Below are 18,012 nucleotides of genomic sequence, written 5' to 3' on the forward strand. Positions count from 1 at the left end.
CTTCTGGGTTTGAAAGTGCAGCGTAGCTGAAGTTGGAAAGGAAAAACGTGCCTGCAGGTTGGGAATATGGAAGGGCGAATTGGCTGAAGGAGGCTTGAAGGAAGCGAGGAAATAGTATCTTGCAGCCCGTTCCTAATTCTTATACTCAATAATTCTTTCCACCCATTTTTGGATGGTTTTATTCCTGACGAGATTATAATGCTCCATAGATTTACTGAGTGAAAAGCCTCTTTGAGCCCATTTAGAATTGTGGTTAGCCAAACGTGAATCTTAATATAGTTTAATTTAAGTGAAGATTTATATTTTCGATAATTCCTGCTGTTTAAGCTCATTCCATAAATAACATTTAATAGTATAAAAAGCTATGCAGCTCTTGGCAGATGTGACTAAATGATTCCAGGAATTGTTTAGAAGATACTTGCAGTACCATAGGTTTTACCCTATTTTACAGCAAACTTAAGCCAAAACTGGCAAAATGCTTCCTTCAGTGGTTAAACAGATTGAGGATCCACAGACATATTGAAGATTTAGAGCACTTCTGATGCTGTTCCCTAGAAACATATCCTCACCAGCAATCATATGCCTGGCTGACATTTTGTGGCTGTCGAAATATGTTGGATATATTTTGGTTCTTATTCTTTTGCATTTTTGATTTTTCAAATGTTAAATATGGTATACACATATGAATATACCAAATGCAAATTTCTTATTGACATATTTGTAAAAATGGGGCATGACATATTTCTGCAATTGAAATAATTGAAATAATTGAACTCAGTTTGCTTTTCTATTTTCAGTTTCTGTACAAATTTTCAAATAATTTTAAAATGAAGAAAGGCAGAGGTCGAACTTACCGAAAGAGACACAGAAAACAATCTATAGCTTTTTCTTCAAGTGGTGGTAAAATGATTAACATTTTATTTACTTATGTATGTATACATCTGTGTATGTATTTGATTTTTTTCCTGCCTTTAATATAAGGCAGTGAACATTCTTCGTCTTCCTATTTTTCCCACAACAAACCTATGAGTTGGGCTGGGCTAAGAGAGCATAACTAGCCCAGAGTCATCCAGCTGGCTTTCATGTCTAAGGCAGGACTAGAATTCAGAGTTTCTTGGTTTCTAAGCTTAAGCTAAGTTTCTAAGCCAGCACCTTAACCATTCATCCAAACTGGCTCTTATTAACATACAAACACACATATTTTGGTTTTCTATTAATGATTTCTACAGGATTGCTCCTATAAAATTTAAATGATTTTAATTTTATTTATCCTTAAATCATATCCCATTTCTATTAGATATTTGTTTTGTTGCATTGATGTTGGATTGCCTTTAGCATAGTTAATTTTATAGTTTGTAACTTTATATGGTACTCTTAGATCAGTGATATATTAATACAAAATGTATTTTTTAACAAAAACCCCTCAGTTTTGGCCTTGTTTTCATCATTTTTGTTTTGTAGTGTGATTTGTATGAAGCAGTATATTGTTGTGAAATAATATTGTGAATCAACATAGATACTTTATATGATACGTGATTATTTTCTTTCCTATTTAGTAAATTTGAGTTATAAAACTGAATATATACTTCTTAAGAAGTGGTTGAAAGAAAAAGGCTACAAGAATAATAATTTAAATCCAGCAGTGTTTTCAGGTAATGTTCTAATAACTTTTCTAGAAGTTTTGACTAGTGAAAGTTTGCAAAAAATGTGACAACTTTTTATCCCAATGTGAAACCACATACACTTATTAACAAGTGATATTAATAAGTAATGGTTTCTTTAGTTTCAAATCATTACTTTTTTCTTCCACTCTAGGATTCCTGAGTTATAAGGAATAGAGTTAATATAGTTATTTAAGTAGAAAATAGATATTTATCACAAAAATGTAACTGAATTAGTTGGGTTAGAGACTACTATTACTATTTTTTTTAAAAAAATTTTTTTATTTTTTTTAAATTTGATTTATATGCCGCCCTTCTCCGGAGACTCAGGGCGGCTTACAATGCGTTAAGCAATAGCCTTCATACTTTTGTATATTTATACAAAGTCAGCTTATTACCCCCACAAACTGGGTCCTCATTTAACCTACCTTAGGAAGGATGGAAGGCTGAGTCAACCTTGAGCCTGGTGAGATTCGAACTTACAGTAATTGCAGACAGCTGGTGTTAATCACAATGCTTTTAGTCTGCTGAGCTACCAGGCCCCTTATAATGTGAACACACCTTATAAGATGGACACATTTTCAATGTGCAATAATGGGATATTAATACCCCCTAAAGACCCATCTTTCTTCTGACCTGGATGGGATGTTAATGTATGTTTGTTTTGCAAAGTTTTACATCATCTTGTGGGGGGACAAAGGTATCAGGTTGAATGTTCTTGATTTGTGCACTTGGTTCCACATAATCTTCATTAGGAAACTTAAGAGAGTATTGTTCAATAAGAGTGGAGAGACTCATTTGAGTGGATGTGCACTCCAGGCAGATTGGCTGGTAAAGGAGAGATTGATCAGAGGAGATATGTGAGCAGGAATTCATATCATTATTAGGATTGCCAGCTAATTCAGAATGCACTTCACATTCATTAGGGATCTTAGCAGAAACAGCAGTATCATTTCCAGTGCTGAACAAAGTAGCAAGTTCTTGTTTTAACTCCTGCAGTCTCTGAAGAACAGTGACTTTTAGACAAAAGAATAAAAATCCCTGGATTTAGTTCATTTTTTTCCCTATTAAAAGCAAGGAAGGTGAAAGGGATTAATCATTCACAAAAGCAGTTTTCTCTTGGCTCTGTAAGGATGTTGCTTTAATGCAGACAGGCCAGTTCTTATCTCAGTTTCCTTTTCCTAGAAAATTTCTCGGGGGAGCAATTTTGTCCCAGCAATAAGTAGCCTATTTAAAATGAAATGTCAGAGTTCCAGAAAATCCCAACTCCAGTTAAAAACGCTCAGACAAGCATTTTCTCAAACTTCCATTTTTTAGAGTAAGTATACTGGTACATCTGGGAAAACCCGAATCTGTGAGTTCCAGGTTTTCCCTCAGTAAATCAAAACCCCAAATCTAGCCCCTGCACCCATCAGTCCATCACATGGTCCAATCACCATCCGGCCCAACTTGAGCTTCAAGTTCAACCACTCCTCCAGATGCAGGAACACCGTGACCTTGACCGAAAAGAAGAATGCTATTATGTCTAACTACATTCCCTCTACTAAATCCCCCCTCCTAATTTCCCTAATTTCCTAATTTCCCAAGCACAAGAAGGTGGCAGCGTGGAAACTTCCGGTGTTAATATGGCTTCCAAAGCTGACACCAAAATTCTTAGCTTGCAGCTGTAAAGTTCTCATTTGTGAATTTACATAATCTTCTCAATCCTTGAATCTATACAAAAAAATGCTTAAGATCAGGTCCCATACTTGATTTCTGCCCTTGGATTTGTATTCATGCTGAATTTTGTTGAGTTAGATTGAAAATAATTATATATACCATGATGAAGATCGTAAATTGACAACATAATTGTATTGCTGGTGGGACTAGAACAGTACTTCCTCTCAAGCTTCCAAAAGGGGTTGCAAAATTTAAAAAAAGTTTTGACTTAAATAATTTCTATATTCATTACTCTATATTTTTCATGTTAAGTAGTCTTATAACTGTCTAAGAAACCAATATAGTATACCTAATTGCATCTTCCTCTCCCTCCTATGTCTTCTAGAAACAGGAAGGGGATTGATGACCACAAAAACGCTTCAGGTTTGTGAGTATTCCTATGAATAAACAGATGAAACTATGAACCATAATGAGGAATTATATTATCCTGTCTTTTCATGTAATGCGTATTATTTAGATTTTCCTTGTGACTTTATGCTGGATTTATAAATTATATTTAACCAATACTAGTGGATTAGGCTAGTATCTAGGTTTTGATGAAGGGTTTATGAGCGGGGACTCCAGAGCCTATGGGAGGGCTGGATTTAGTGATTGTAGTTACCTTTCCAAAGCCAGGTTGGTTTGGGATTTCCTGTGATTGACAGATGATAGGATGAAGATTCCTTAATCCAACATATTTGGACAACATCAGGTTAAAGATAGCTTTTGTTTAATATTATGGAATTTCGTTTTAGTGTTTTAAGTAGACCCAGCAGTTTTTAAAATATCCCCAGTGCTGTTGTAAACTGAACTTCATTGTACCAATACCTTTTTATTTATTTATTTATTTATTTTACTTCAAATTTATATACCGCCCTTCTTCCTGGGAACTCAGGGCGGTGTACAGCCAGATAAAAACACATAATATAAACATTAAGAACAGATTACAAGGAAATATCTCAATTTGGCCAGAAATTTAAAAAACATACAAATTTAAAATCATTTAAAAGGATTTGTTAGGCCAGCCTGGCTTGTTGGAAAAGGAAAGTTTTAAGGGCACGGTGGAAGGCACGGAGGTCTTGGATTCTCCTTATCTCTGGGGGCAGCTGATTCTGGGGGTCACCAGCCTGCATTGCTTGGCTGATGGCACCCCGAGGAGAACCTCTCTGTGGGAGCACACAGGTCGATGGGAGGTCGTCGGTGGGAGAAGGCGGTCTCGGAGATAACTAGGTCCTATGCCATGGAGCGCTTTAAAGGTGGTAACCAACACCTTGAAGCGCACCCGGAAGACCACTGGGAGCCAGTGCAGCTCGCGCAGGAGCGGTGTTATGCGGGAGCGTCATGCAGCTCCCGTAATTACCCGCGCGGCCGCATTCTGGACCAGTTGGAGCCTCCGGGTGCTCCTCAAGGGGACCCCCCTGTAGAGAGCGTTGCAGTAGTCCAGGCGAGAGGTGACGAGGGCATGAGTGACTGTGCACACGGAATCCCGATCAAGAAAGGGGCGCAACTGGCGAATCAGGCGAACCTGACAAAAGGTCCCCCTGGCAACAGCCGTCAGATGTTCCTCCAAAGACAGCTGCGTATCCAGGAGGACTCCCAGATTGCGCGCCCTCTCCACGGGGGCGAAAGACTCGCCCCCGATAGTCAGCGATGGAGTCAGCTGATTATATCGGGATGCCAGGAACCACAGCCACTCAGTCTTGGAAGGGTTGAGCTTGAGCTTGTTCCTCCCCATCCAGATCCGTACAGCCTCCAGGCACTGGGCCATCACTTCAAGGGCATCGTTGGGGTGGCCTGGGGTGGAGATGTACAGCTGGGTGTCATCAGCGTACTGGTGGTATCTCACCCCAAAGCCACGGATGATCTCGCCCAGCGGCTTCACATAGATGTTGAACAGAAGGGGCGAGAGAACCGACCCTTGCGGCACTCCACAGATGAGAGGCCTCGAGGTCGACCTCTGCCCCCCTGCCAACACGAACTGTGACCGGTCTGAGAGAAAGGAGGAGAACCACCGTAGCACGGTGCCCCCCATCCCCAACTCTTCCAACCGGTGCAGCATGATACCATGGTCGATGGTATCAAAAGCCGCTGAGAGATCTAATAGGACCAGAACAGAGGAGCAACCCCAGTCCCGAGCCCTCCAGAGATCATTAACCAACGTGACCAATGCCGTTTCCGTGCTGTGCCCAGGCCTGAAACCCGACTGGAACGGGTCTAGATAGGACGTTTCCTCCAGGAATTGTGGGAACTGTCGTGCGACCACACTCTCAACAACCTTCGCCACAAAGCGAAGGTTGGAGACAGGACGATAGTTAGCCAATACTGCCGGATCCAGGGAGGGCTTCTTGAGGAGAGGCCTCACCACCGCCTCTTTCAAGGTAGCGGGGAAGTGACCCTCACTCAACGAAGCGTTAATAATTCCCTGAGCCAGCCTCGTGAGACCTCCCGGGAAGCCAGTACTAACCAGGAGGGACACGGGTCCAGTAAACGTGGTCGCATTAAGTCTCCCCAAAATCCTGTCCACGTCATCCGGAGTCATACCTTGCTGTGTCCATCAACTTAATTACAAGAACAGAAGGTGTGCTTGTGAAGCACTTTATTCTCATTGCAAAATTCATGTTTCTGAATGTAATGCTAGATTAGCAGTACAATCTGGGTACATAATTCACTTTTGAGAGTTAGTTATAGTAATAAATGCACACTTGTAGAGTTTATCACAGGATTATCAAGCTTATTACACTGTTGGAGCTTCTGTCAAGGAATGGCACTCTTCTGTCTTAAATCTCCTTAGCCTGTTTTTGGTGGGGATTAGGATTGCTTCCAAAGTGAGTTTCCAAGGGATCATCAAAGATAAAATGACCTGATCCTTATTTGTGCCTCATCTGTAATTGATGTGCAACCTTTTGAAAATCTGTTTATTTTAAAAGTGGCAATTAATTAATTGCAGAGGGCCTTGGTTGGCTATAGCCAGGGTATTCTTTTTTTTTTTTTACTTTAGTGCATAATAAAGTATGATTTGAGTACTTTTTCAGTATATTCATTCTGTTTTTTTAACATTTCATAGGCTGAAGAGCTGATTATTTCTTTGCCTGAAAAGTGTTTGCTTACTTCCAATACTGTGCTTAACAGTTACCTCAGAGAATACATTTTAAAGTAAGTTGGTCACCACTTAATAAAATCCTCAAATTTGCACACTGACATTTCAATAGCTCTTATCATTTAAATTTATACTTTCTAATCTGAACATTTCCATTACTTTGAACAAAGTTGTGCGATTGGGGAATTATGTACAGTGTGCATTTCTGTTAGAATTGATGCCATTAATTAAGCTTCATAATTTAAAAAAATTAGAGAATATTTGGGAAATCAGAATTAGTTTAGTGATTGATTTAGAAGGATAAGTTCTAAACTTAACTTCCAGATAAGTTGCATGTGTTTCTTCAAAACAAATAAAATCCTTGCCATATTTATTGTGATTATAATAAAGCATTATCTTGATTTAGTAATCTCTTTGCATGGATATAATGCACCCATAAATTCCATCCCCTTGCAAGTGAGGAATTCTAAACTCTGAAGTCAGAAAAAGCAAATTATAGACAATCCAAACTGTCTTTGTTAAAAATAGGCATTTGCATAGTAGTTGTTGGATGATAAGAGACATGTTTGCATTTTTGAGCTGATCAGCATATATTTTGCTATGAAAAGCCTTGGTACATGTGATTAAATAAAAGTTCCATTTCTCAAATGATAGAATTGTGTCTTTTGATGAATGACAGCATAGCTATTTTACATCAGAATCTGTTCATGTATTTCCTTTGTTTAAGAATGACCTTCTAAAGTCAGAGGCAGAATGTTCTGGGAGGCTGAGATCTCTCTGTTCCCATCTGTGAATATTGTTGTATGTAAGCTTTGTGTCTGTTGTTCAGGAACTGTTTGTACTACATGTTGTACTTTGTACTATATATAGAAATAAACCCTGCACAGAATTCTATTCCCACATTTCCTCAAAATTAGGGCCTAACACTTTGTATGCAACATCAGAGACTATCTTTCCCATGCTTCAGGCATTCATTGTGATAATGTTATCAATAGTGAGCAGTGTCTCATGGCACTAAAATGGTATTTATGTAAGAAAGTCAAATGATGTAATAAGTAGAATGAAAATTGTCACTAAGAAAATTGAACTACTCTAACTTCTACTTGGTATAGTTAAAAAAGATGCAGGAAAATATACTGAAATGGTTAAACATTTATGGCAGAGAAGGTCACAGTGTTAATTGCTTTCTAGATTAGAAGAATGATGAATAAGCAGAATGTGATAGAAGTGGGTAAATTGATACAAGTATGACAACAATGGATATGGACATTTTTATCTTTTTCTGTCAAAATAGACAGTGCAGAATCATCCAATGAAGGCAAATAGTGTGAAATTCAAGGCCGAAAAAAAATATTTAAACGGTGAGGTTGGTGTAGTGATTAGGACATCAGGTTATAAACCAGGAGAGTCTAGTCCCACTTTAGGCATGAAACTAGTTGTGCAACTATTTATTCTTTCTTAGCCCTAGAAAGCAGGCAGTGGCAAATCTCTGAACATTATGAACAAGAAAACTGTAGGGACTAGCCTAGACATTTACCAGGAGTCAATAGTGGCTTGAAGATGCAATGTTTAATTGACTTACCATCTAAATACTATAGCATTTGCTCAAGTAAAAAGTAAGGTTGGTACTTTATCTGCTTTGAAATAGGGATAGCTGGGGATGCTAACAATATCCATGCTATTGCTCAAAAAATTCTGCTCTTATGTCCATTAAATCACCAGGAATGGAGCTCAACCTGAAAGAGCCTTAATAAGACTCTTAAGTGTCTAAAAGGGTATGCATTACTTCCACTATGAGACAATCTACTTAATTATTGAAGAACTTCAGTTGGGGGGTGATCTGTTAAGCTTATGGCTTATGGCACTCCATGCATCTCTGGTTGGGTGCTGTAGGATTAGACCATTGGCCCCAATGTTCTGTTCATTTAATCTATCAAGCTGTTCTTCCTTCTTTCAATTTCATACTGTGTGGATGAGAGCTTTCTGATTTTACTTCATGTATGATGATAAAACTCAGAAATTTGATTAAAAACTGTGATTATCAAAAAATAGTTACTATGTTTTCCTTTGCCTTTTCAATAGATGGAGGCCTCCAATTTCTCCCTTGATAGCATTATGTTCATTTTTAATAGCAGAGAAATGGTTCCATAGGAAATCTGTGTGGAAACCATACCTGGATCTCTTACCTAAAACATATACCTGTCCTGTTTATTTGGAGCAAGAAACACTGAACCTTTTCCCTGAGCCCTTGAGAAGAAAGGCTCTCGAGCAACGATCATTGATCCAGGACCTTTTTGCTTCTTCAAAGCAATTCTTCTCTTCTTTGCAGCCTTTATTTCCTGAAAATGTGGAGATTATTTTTAACTTCAGTGCCTTCCAGTGGGCCTGGTGCACTATAAATACAAGAACAGTGTTTATGAAACATTCACAGAAAGACTGTTTTTCTAGAGAGCCAGATATTTATGCTCTAGCTCCGTTTCTGGATCTGCTAAATCACAATCCAAAGGCCCAGGTAAGATGATAATAATGGTGATATTAATTTTATTAATTATAGAAAGAAAGAAGAAAAAAGGAAGCCATATGTGTGTGTGTTTGTGTATGTGTATGTAAATATAAATTTGGTATAAAATGGTTTGTCGTGAATGCAACTGCTTGAGGGCTCCTGGATTGGAGCTGAAAGGCAAAAGGGATGCAGTATGCTCCCTCCCACATGCTGGGGTAGACCAAGTGTCTCGATGGAAACACACACACACACACACACACACACACACACACTTTAATCTTAAAACTTAAAAAAAACCACATCAAACGTATACTGTAGATCAGAATATACAGATAGTTTCTTAATTGGTACTCCAGTTAAAACTCTGATTACAGGTAGTTCTTGATTTATGATCACAATTGAGCCCAAAATTTTCATTGTTAAGCAAGTTAGTTTTCAAATGAGTTGCTCCCATTTTACAGCCTTTGTTGCCACATTTGCTAAGCAAACCACAGCTGTTGTTAAGTGAATCTGGTTTCCTGCATGGACTTTGCCTGTCAGAAGCTGGCTAGGATGGTTACAAATGGTGATCACATGACCCCGGAACAATGAAACTTTCATAAATACATGCCAGTTGCCAAGCACCTGAATTTTTATCACGTTTCTTCAGTGTGAAAAACCGTCATAAGTCATTTTTCTCAGTGCCGTTGTAAGTTCAGACACTAAAAAAATGGTTGTAAGTCAAGGACTATCTATATAGCATTCTTGTTCAAGTATAGAAAGAGAAAGAAAGCTTCAAGCTATTGTGTAATTGACATAACTAACATAGAATGATCCCTTCCAGCCTTATCAGTAAATACATTTAATTCCCCCCATTGTATTTATTTTGTGGGCCTAACAGGCCCAGTGCCTTTAGAAGTGTAGGGTTTGATCCAAGAATCATGTGTTCAGTAATGAGAATGTATTGATGTATTTCTCTTGAACTTACATTTTTCTCATACTCAGGTGAAAGCTTCGTTTAATGAAAATACAAAATGTTATGAAATAAAAACACATCTGGGCTATCAGAAATACAAAGAAGTATACATTTCTTACGGCCCTCATGACAACCAGCGACTACTTTTAGAATATGGGTTTGTTGCTTCTGATAATCCACACAGCTGTGTGCATGTTAGTACAGGTAAGGCTATGGCTAGATCTATACAAAATAGCGACAAGCTTAGAACAATGCTCTGCCGCGCATGTGCGCATGCCTCCCACTGGCCAGTGATCATTGGGTCTCTGTTGTCCATGCATGGGGGACATGGATTACGTTTGGGGGGTTAGTGCATGCATTGGGCACTCAGGACGGAAAAGGTTAGCCATCACTGCGCTAGGATAAGATACTGGGGAATAAAAAAAGTGGGTAGCCCACAATCCTTTTGGTGATATTATTGCTTTTGTTCAAGCCTTTTCTGGGATATCCTTATGTACCTTCCAGGGTGGATTTGATTTAAATCGAGTTGATTTAAATCACAATTTAAATCATGATTTAAATCAGTAGTAAAAAGGCTTGATTTAAATCAACTCGATTTAAATCATAATTTTTAAAGAGCAACTGTCATCTCTGCTACTCCTTTGACTCACTGTTGACTCACCGATAGTCCCAGTGTTGCAGAATATACAGCCTCATGCTACATAACTAAGCTCCATTTCATGCTGAATAAACTAAAGGAGCCTTGGTAGTACAGTGGTCTAAAGCACCCTGTTATTAAGACCAGCTGCCTGCAATTACTGCAGGTTCGAATCTCGCCAGGCTCAAGGTTGACTCAGCCTTCCATCCTTTCTAAGGTAGGTAAATTGAGGACCCAGTGTGGGGGCAATAAGCTGACTTTGTATAAATATACAAAAAGGATGAAGGCTATTGCTTAACGCATTGTAAGCTGCCCTGAGTCTCCGGAGAAAGGCGGCATATAAATCAAATTAAAAAAAATAAAATATGTAACTTAAATAGAAAACTATCTTAAGATAGATTTTTACCCCAAAAGTTTTTTATTAAAATATATTCGATAAAAATAAAAAAAATCCTATTTAAATCAAAAAAATCCAATTTAAATCAAAAAAATCTGATTTTTTTGATTTTTTTAAAAAAAATCATTGATTTTTATCCACCCTGGTACCTTCACAAATTTCTTAAACTGGTTCTTAGACTATGGGTTATGATTTGTGTCCACAAGAATATGGACACAAATGTCCATAGGATATTTTCATTTCTTCAATATTTAAAGTAAATTTATGTTTACTACTAGTACAGAAGGCTTAAAATGTCAGCATTGCAAAAGTATTGTGGCTTTTATTTGCTTTAAACATTTTATTTTAACTTTCTTTAGATACATTGCTTAAATATGTTTATTCTGAAGACAAACAGAAATCTATGAAACTTTCCATTTTACGAGAGCACAAGATGTTAGAGTAAGACATCTTTACATCTTTATAGTATAAGTTTGGAAGATTTCACATTAAACTTTCTCAGTATTGTTTGTGGATTTGAAGTATGAAAATTTGTGCAATGTTTGTTGCTTCTGCATGGACTCTGACTAAATACAGGAATCTTGCTTAATACTGGAACACATCCTGCAATGTAACTTAGTTGAAGGTTGTGCTAATATGCATGATTTGGGTCTTAAGAAATTTGTGTACTTTATAATCCTGTTCCTGACACAGATTTTGCCTGTAGTTAGTCAATATTTTATATACATATTTTTCTATAAACACAATAATAAAATATGGACTGCCACTTTTTGATTTAGGGATGGAACATATGGAAATTTTATAGGAAGATGTATATTAAAAGTTCATGTAGTTCAGAGTTAATTTGCAGCCATAATTGGATAGTAGCTCTCTAACTGAATGTTTAGTATATTGTGTTTCTTTTTTTAAAAAAAGTACTATGGAGTATTGAAATTGACAGTTGGTGAAGTGAGAAGGACAGTATTTTGTCTCTCACCGTATGAAATAAATTGAATTTAGATTTTTTAAAAATACGTTTTTTTCTAGTGATCTGACGTTTGGCTGGGATGGACCATCTTGGACACTTCTTACAGCTCTTAAATTGTTATGTCTTGAAGCAGATGAATTGTAAGTTGCTGAAAATGATTGTTTTGAGAAAATATCACCTGAAATGCTATTTTCTTGCTTTGTATGAATATCTGATACATACGAATATATTCATAATTTATATTTCTAGTACTTTGTGGAAAAAAGTAGTGCTTGGAGATGTTGCTTCAAGGAAGAATGAAGAAAAGAGTGTGGCCTTTGCAACAAAAATATGTACGTCATTGATGGAAGAAACTCGGCATGTACTTCAGAAGGTACTTCTCCTCCAATGTAAAATTTGAGAGTGGAATGTTTTAAATTATTAAGATTAAAAAAAAAATGAGATTCCTTTTAAAGCTGAAAGTGTCCTGCCATATGATATATCAGCTTATCTCCAGCCAGTAAAGGTCAGGAATTTATAGAGAAGATGTTTGGCTCTGATAAATATTCAAGAAGAAAGAACTCTTCAACTGTGCAGCAATTAAAAATATTTGTTTACTGCACTCCTAATAAAAATAGAATAGATGAATTACTTGATAAATTATTAGACATAGCAGATTAACAAAGTTAGACTTTGTAGCAATTTTCCTAGAAGTATAAAATAAATTGAAATTGATCAGAGTCACCCAAAACTAGAGGTGTAAGGTTTTTTCATTATCCCAGCCAGCATGCAACTGCAACTATAAAGTTGGAAATGACTATTTAAAACCATTGAGTCCAACCTTTTTCTATTATAGTAATCCAAATAAAAATGTATGTGATAAAGAACTTTCAGCCCTCACTTGAATCTAGAAAAAGTAATACCAGAACTTCTTTAGGAAATTAGTTCTACAAACAAACAGCACATACTATTGGACAATTTTCTCTAACATCAAGTAGAATCTGCCATCCTATACTTATTGTGTGTTCTGAACAATTACTGTATTATATAAATATTTTTTAAATATTAAATGTACATTTATGAGTAAATGTATTTTAATAATCAGAGAGTTTTAAAGTATAATTTTGTTTCTCTTTCCAGGTTTCAGATTTAAAAAATCATTATGAACATCTTGTGAATCAACTGACTTTGGTGGAAGCATTACATACAGAAAATCTAAGAATCCTGCAGCTTTCATATGAGATTCTTCAGCATTTACCCTCCACAACCATTTAATTTTCTAAAACAAAATTGTACTAGTTTCTGCAACAACAAAACAATTTAATATTCAGCGTGAACACTTTGTAAAATATAAACAGAAAAAATAAACAAACCAAGAATACATAGATCTTTAAAATCCTTTAATTAAGACTGCATTTTGTCATCTTGTCAGCATTCCTATTACCATCTCCTCCCATTTATGACTGTATGACTGTAACCTTGTTGCTGGTATCCTTACAATTTATATTGACTGTTTCTAACATGATTTGATTGCTTATTTGTACCCTATGACTATCATTAAGTGTTGTACCTTATTCTTGATGAATATATCTTTTTCTTTTATGTACACTGACAGCATATGCACCAAGACAAATTCCTTGTGTGTCCAATCACACTTGGCCAATAAACCTATTCTATTCTATTCTATTCTATTCTATTCTATTCTATTCTATTCTATTCTATTCTATTCTATTCTATTCTATTCTATTCATCAGAAAGAAAATGTTGGACCAAAATATTTTAAAAGCGGAGATAATGAGGCCATAAGGATATGTAGTTTAAGTGATAATTTAGAGTAGAGCTGTCAAACTCCCGGCCCATGGGCTGGATGTGTCACATGCTGGCCAGGCCCACGCCCAGTTTAGTGAAGGAAAAAAGTCCTGATATGCCATATGATGCTGTTGTAATGACATGAGTGACACCCCTGATTAACAGCAATGTTTCTTAACCTTCCCAATTTTAAAACATATAGAGGTCCTCAAAAATTGACTATATTTACCAATGTTTAGCATATTAAAAATTAAAATTGATGCATTTGCTAATGCTACCTATTCTCACAATTATTCAATGGGATTTTAATATTTTTTTTCAGAATAGGCTGGCAAATTGATTTTGTGGGCCTCTGTGAGGTTCTTGGGATACTCCCAAAAGTTCTAGGATCACAGTTTAAAAAACCCTTCTTCAAAGAAATTAATTTAGTTTTCATGAGCTAGAATTTCTTCAGCAATGATGGCATATGAAAGGCTGATGGAAAAGGATGGAAGTTGCTTCCCCTCTGAAACACGATATTTTTTTAATCTCTGCTTGTTTACTTATTAATTATTAATGAAAGTCATTTGAATTTTAACTTCTTTTAGGCTGCTGATGGATTTAGATTCTGGCTGTCCCTTTGACACATATGTTGAGCTGGAGTAGATAAGCTGAACTTCTTGAGAGATATGCACTAGAAAAATAATTGTGTGAACTTTCTGAAGTTTGTTCAGAATTTCTGAAATTTGGTTCTTGAAAAATACTAGTAAATGTAACCATCAAAAATAGCTTATGTCTACAAACACTTTAGAACTGGCAAATCACACATATCTGTTTTGCAGTTTGTGGCTAGAGGACCCATTACTTCATGTATTTCTGGTTTCCTTGAATTCTAAGTCTGCTTCATCTTCACTATTTGAACATTACTTGTTTTCTTCTCACCTAGCCCACCCATTTTATAAATTTTGAATTCGTTAATATCATTAAGTTCAGATGTACAGTTTGCATTTTAACTGCTGGAGAAGATCATTCACAACTGTGTTTAATGCTACTGTAAAAAATAGCCTGATTTTACCTCCTTTCTGAAACCTAACAAATAGCTGTTTTAAGTTTTTCTACAGAAATTGTCAGTCATTTTACTATATACATCAGACAGATTAGAGAGCAGTGTTTTGTATATGGCAAAGCTAAACATTTTTTATGTGATTTAGAATTTGCTTACAACTTTTTTAAAAAGTGCAAAGAATATCTTTTGGAGTGATGCTAATTTTAAATAATGTACTAAACAAATTGTAAAAAATACATTGTATATAACAGTATAGAACAGTGAATATATGTGTTGTACATGTTATGACAGTAGAAACTATTTTGTGTGTCTTTGTGGTTTAGCTCTTATGGCTACAGTGCTCATGAAAAGAGAATATGGGTGATCTCAGAAGTTCCTTGATATCATTTTACAGCTATCATTAGAATGGTTTTTAGTTTCCCTCTTTCAGCTATAAAATAGGGTAATCATTCATCATGGGTTAGTGCTTTTAGACCTGTCCATTCAAGAAAAGATAAGATAGTATCAACTTTCAAACTTAGTTAATTAAAGCTTTTAAGTGCATTATGAATGAAATATCAAAAGATGACACTCACTAGGGGGAAAGATCTGTAAGTGATGTGGTCAGTGATTTGGTGTTTTTGGAAGTGAATTTTTCCTTAGAAATATGAAGCTGTGTAGAAGAAATTGGCATTTTCATAAGAGTATATGAAATAATTCCCATTATGCAGCATTTGTAAATATAGATGAAGATAATGAAGGATATAAGAAAAAGTTAACATGGCAAAGTAAAACTTGTCTAGCTTGTTGAACTGCAAACTAATTTAAGTTTAAGTTGTCACAAGGATTATAAACAGGTTACAGGCTACTTCCTCTAAAACACTTTCACATTTGCATAAACACAAAAATTTGTAATATTGCTGTGGTATATAGTCAAGAGAATCACAGATAGTTTGAAAAGCAAAAGCTTTAACTATAGATACTGACTTAAATGTTTTTATACACTGAAAAGAATCTGAGTTTATGGTTGATTGTGGGGGGTGGGGAGGGCAGGAGAAATGAATGAAAGGTTTAGCCCAAACAAAAAAAAATTGTATGATGGTAAATCATTCCAGGCAATATGTGGGTGTGCACATGTGTATTTATACTTTCGAGTAAGCTTTGATTCTGGTGACTACATGAACAAGAGTAGGGTTTTTAAAATAAGATTTTTAGAAGTGCTTTGGCACTGCCTTCATAGGGCTCAGAGAGTGACCTAGCTGACTAAGGAAGGATAGAATTCATGATTTCCAGTTTCTACTGATCATGGAATTATTATTTTCCTGTTGACAGAAATCTACCTTTACTGTCTACCTACTGATTGAACCTAAGCTATGGGATGATGGTTTTTCATCATCTGAATTTATTGTTGTAGATATTGTAGTATTTATTGGGGATATAATGGGGCTGGAATAGAGAATCTAAGGATTCTTCCAGCTCTAGACAACTGAGGTATTGGCATATTTGGAGTTACCTCTGGCATGGAGTGGGATACAAATTACATCCACAAAAGAGCAGACTATAAATATGAAATATTTTTGATTCATATATTTTATATTTTTTAGGCTCATATTGTATTGACATATAAGTTAAGACATGGTTTAAACATAGTTTGCTAAAGTAGGCCAGATCATAATACCATCACAGCCTACGGCTTTTAAAACACAATAATTGGCTAATTATTGAAGAAATTACATTATGAATATAACATCAGGCATTCTTGCTTATATTGAGCAAGATATTCTTTCAGCTGTGACATCTGTTCTGATATTTTGCATATGCAGCTGTATTAATAACATTAATTAATATGAAAACAAAACTAAAGCTTCTCCAAGTTAAGGAGGCAAAGGAAATGTAGAATTCAGGCTCCAAACTACAGGTTTTAATAATATACCTACATATGTTAATAAAGAAAAGGGCATTCTATTATAAATAAAATGGGATTTGTTTCTCAGATCAGGAAAATTCAATTTTTTAAAAAAGATAAAGTATTTGATTTAAGTTTGTTTATGCTGTGAGCTAATATTAGTGCAAACGTAAATTAGTACAAAATATGTGGGAATTATTTTCTCATAAATGTTTTCAAAATGTACACTAGGGGGTGCATGTGTACTGCAATTTTTCTACAATAGTAAAATTAATGCCTACATATATATATATATATATGTTTGCTATCTTTAAAATCACCTTTTTCCCATCATTTTCTGCAACTCAAGAATAGTTAATGAATTTTGTAGTGTTCAAAATCACTAAGAGATTTTCATTCCAGATAATATTTAATTTTACTTACAAGCCATGTGACTGTAGATTGTATGGAAGTACTCTGAGCTCATACAGCTAAGGCTTTGTAAATTAAGTAAAATGTCTCAAATTCAAGCAGTAGTTACATTCTCAGGAAAATGAAGCTGATATGCAAGCTAATTCAAATGTTCAAAGCTCGTTTATCATAGTGATTACCTAGTTTCTATATTTTGAAGAATATTGTGTTTCCCAAAATCACAATTTGAAAACCAGTATTTCACTATTAAATATTTCATATATTGAAATATATTTCACTATCATCTTGTGCATCTAACTGGATACCAGCTTTCCTATGAAAACTCACCATATAGTTTACAAGATATCTGCATTTACCTGCATTGAATTGTGGGTGCTGGGAAAATGGCATCTGCTTCTGGAATCAGCCATGCAGCTGCCGGACAAACTGACGTGTTCCAGCTCCGGAGATCTTCACTAGGTAAATGAGGAGGGTTTCGGGCCTCGAGTAGTGGGAAGGGACTTTGGGAGGCAAGGCCTGTCAGGACTAGTGGTGAAATTCTCTGCGGTTTGCCACTGGTTTGCTGCCTGTGCATGCGTGGTGCGCACCAAATGCACGCTGCACGCACATGCACGCTGCACGCACATGCACAATGCGCACCAAACACGCTTTGTGCGGAAAAAGGCTTAAGAAGGTAAGTAGAACAGTGAGGCGGGGGAAGAACAGTTGTGCTGCGTGATTTAGATTAGCTAGAAAGCAGGATTTCCTGCTTTCTAGTGAATATAAATTATGCGGCACAGCTGATCGTTGGAAATACCAGTTCGGATGAACTGGTAGCATTTTTTTACTACTGGTTTGCCTGAACTGGTAGCTTTTATTAATACCTGTTCACCCAAACCAGTGCGAATTTTACCCCATTTGGAGGAGAAATATCTCTGGGGTCCTGGATGGGGGAAAAAGGAATGCAGCAATCCAAGGGGTGGGAAGCA

At 36.2% G+C, this 18,012-nt stretch overlaps 1 protein-coding gene across 2 annotated transcripts; it reads left to right on the top strand.

Annotated features, from left to right (window-relative positions):
- Positions 1-32: 32 nt before the first annotated feature.
- SETD4 (SET domain containing 4) lies at positions 33-13,340 on the top strand. Of its 2 annotated transcripts, none has more exons than XM_070943525.1 (11): positions 33-57; positions 798-900; positions 1,557-1,652; positions 3,706-3,743; positions 6,424-6,512; positions 8,539-8,968; positions 9,944-10,118; positions 11,308-11,389; positions 11,975-12,055; positions 12,165-12,288; positions 13,035-13,340. In XM_070943525.1, the coding sequence occupies exons 2-11, from the start codon at positions 828-830 to the stop codon at positions 13,167-13,169; spliced, it is 1,323 nt and encodes a 440-aa protein (XP_070799626.1). In that variant the 5' UTR covers positions 33-57; positions 798-827; the 3' UTR covers positions 13,170-13,340. The 2 variants fall into 2 exon arrangements, with proteins under 2 accessions (XP_070799626.1, XP_070799627.1); XM_070943526.1 differs by lacking the exon at positions 33-57 and adding an exon at positions 174-252.
- Positions 13,341-18,012: the final 4,672 nt, after the last annotated feature.

This window comes from Pituophis catenifer, unplaced genomic scaffold, assembly GCF_029215685.1.
Source record: "Pituophis catenifer annectens isolate HBS135680 unplaced genomic scaffold, rPitCat1.0.hap2 SCAF_4, whole genome shotgun sequence".
In the NCBI taxonomy this organism is placed as follows: Eukaryota; Metazoa; Chordata; class Lepidosauria; order Squamata; family Colubridae; genus Pituophis; species Pituophis catenifer.

Bases quoted from the DNA above. Each gene is read 5' to 3' on its own strand.
- SETD4 (XM_070943525.1), top strand. From the start codon at position 828: ATGAAGAAAGGCAGAGGTCGAACTTACCGAAAGAGACACAGAAAACAA. The intron at 901-1,556 runs GTAAAATGATTA...TTTCCTATTTAG, and splicing joins AGCTTTTTCTTCAAGTGGTG to TAAATTTGAGTTATAAAACT. The intron at 3,744-6,423 runs GTTTGTGAGTAT...AACATTTCATAG, and splicing joins TGACCACAAAAACGCTTCAG to GCTGAAGAGCTGATTATTTC.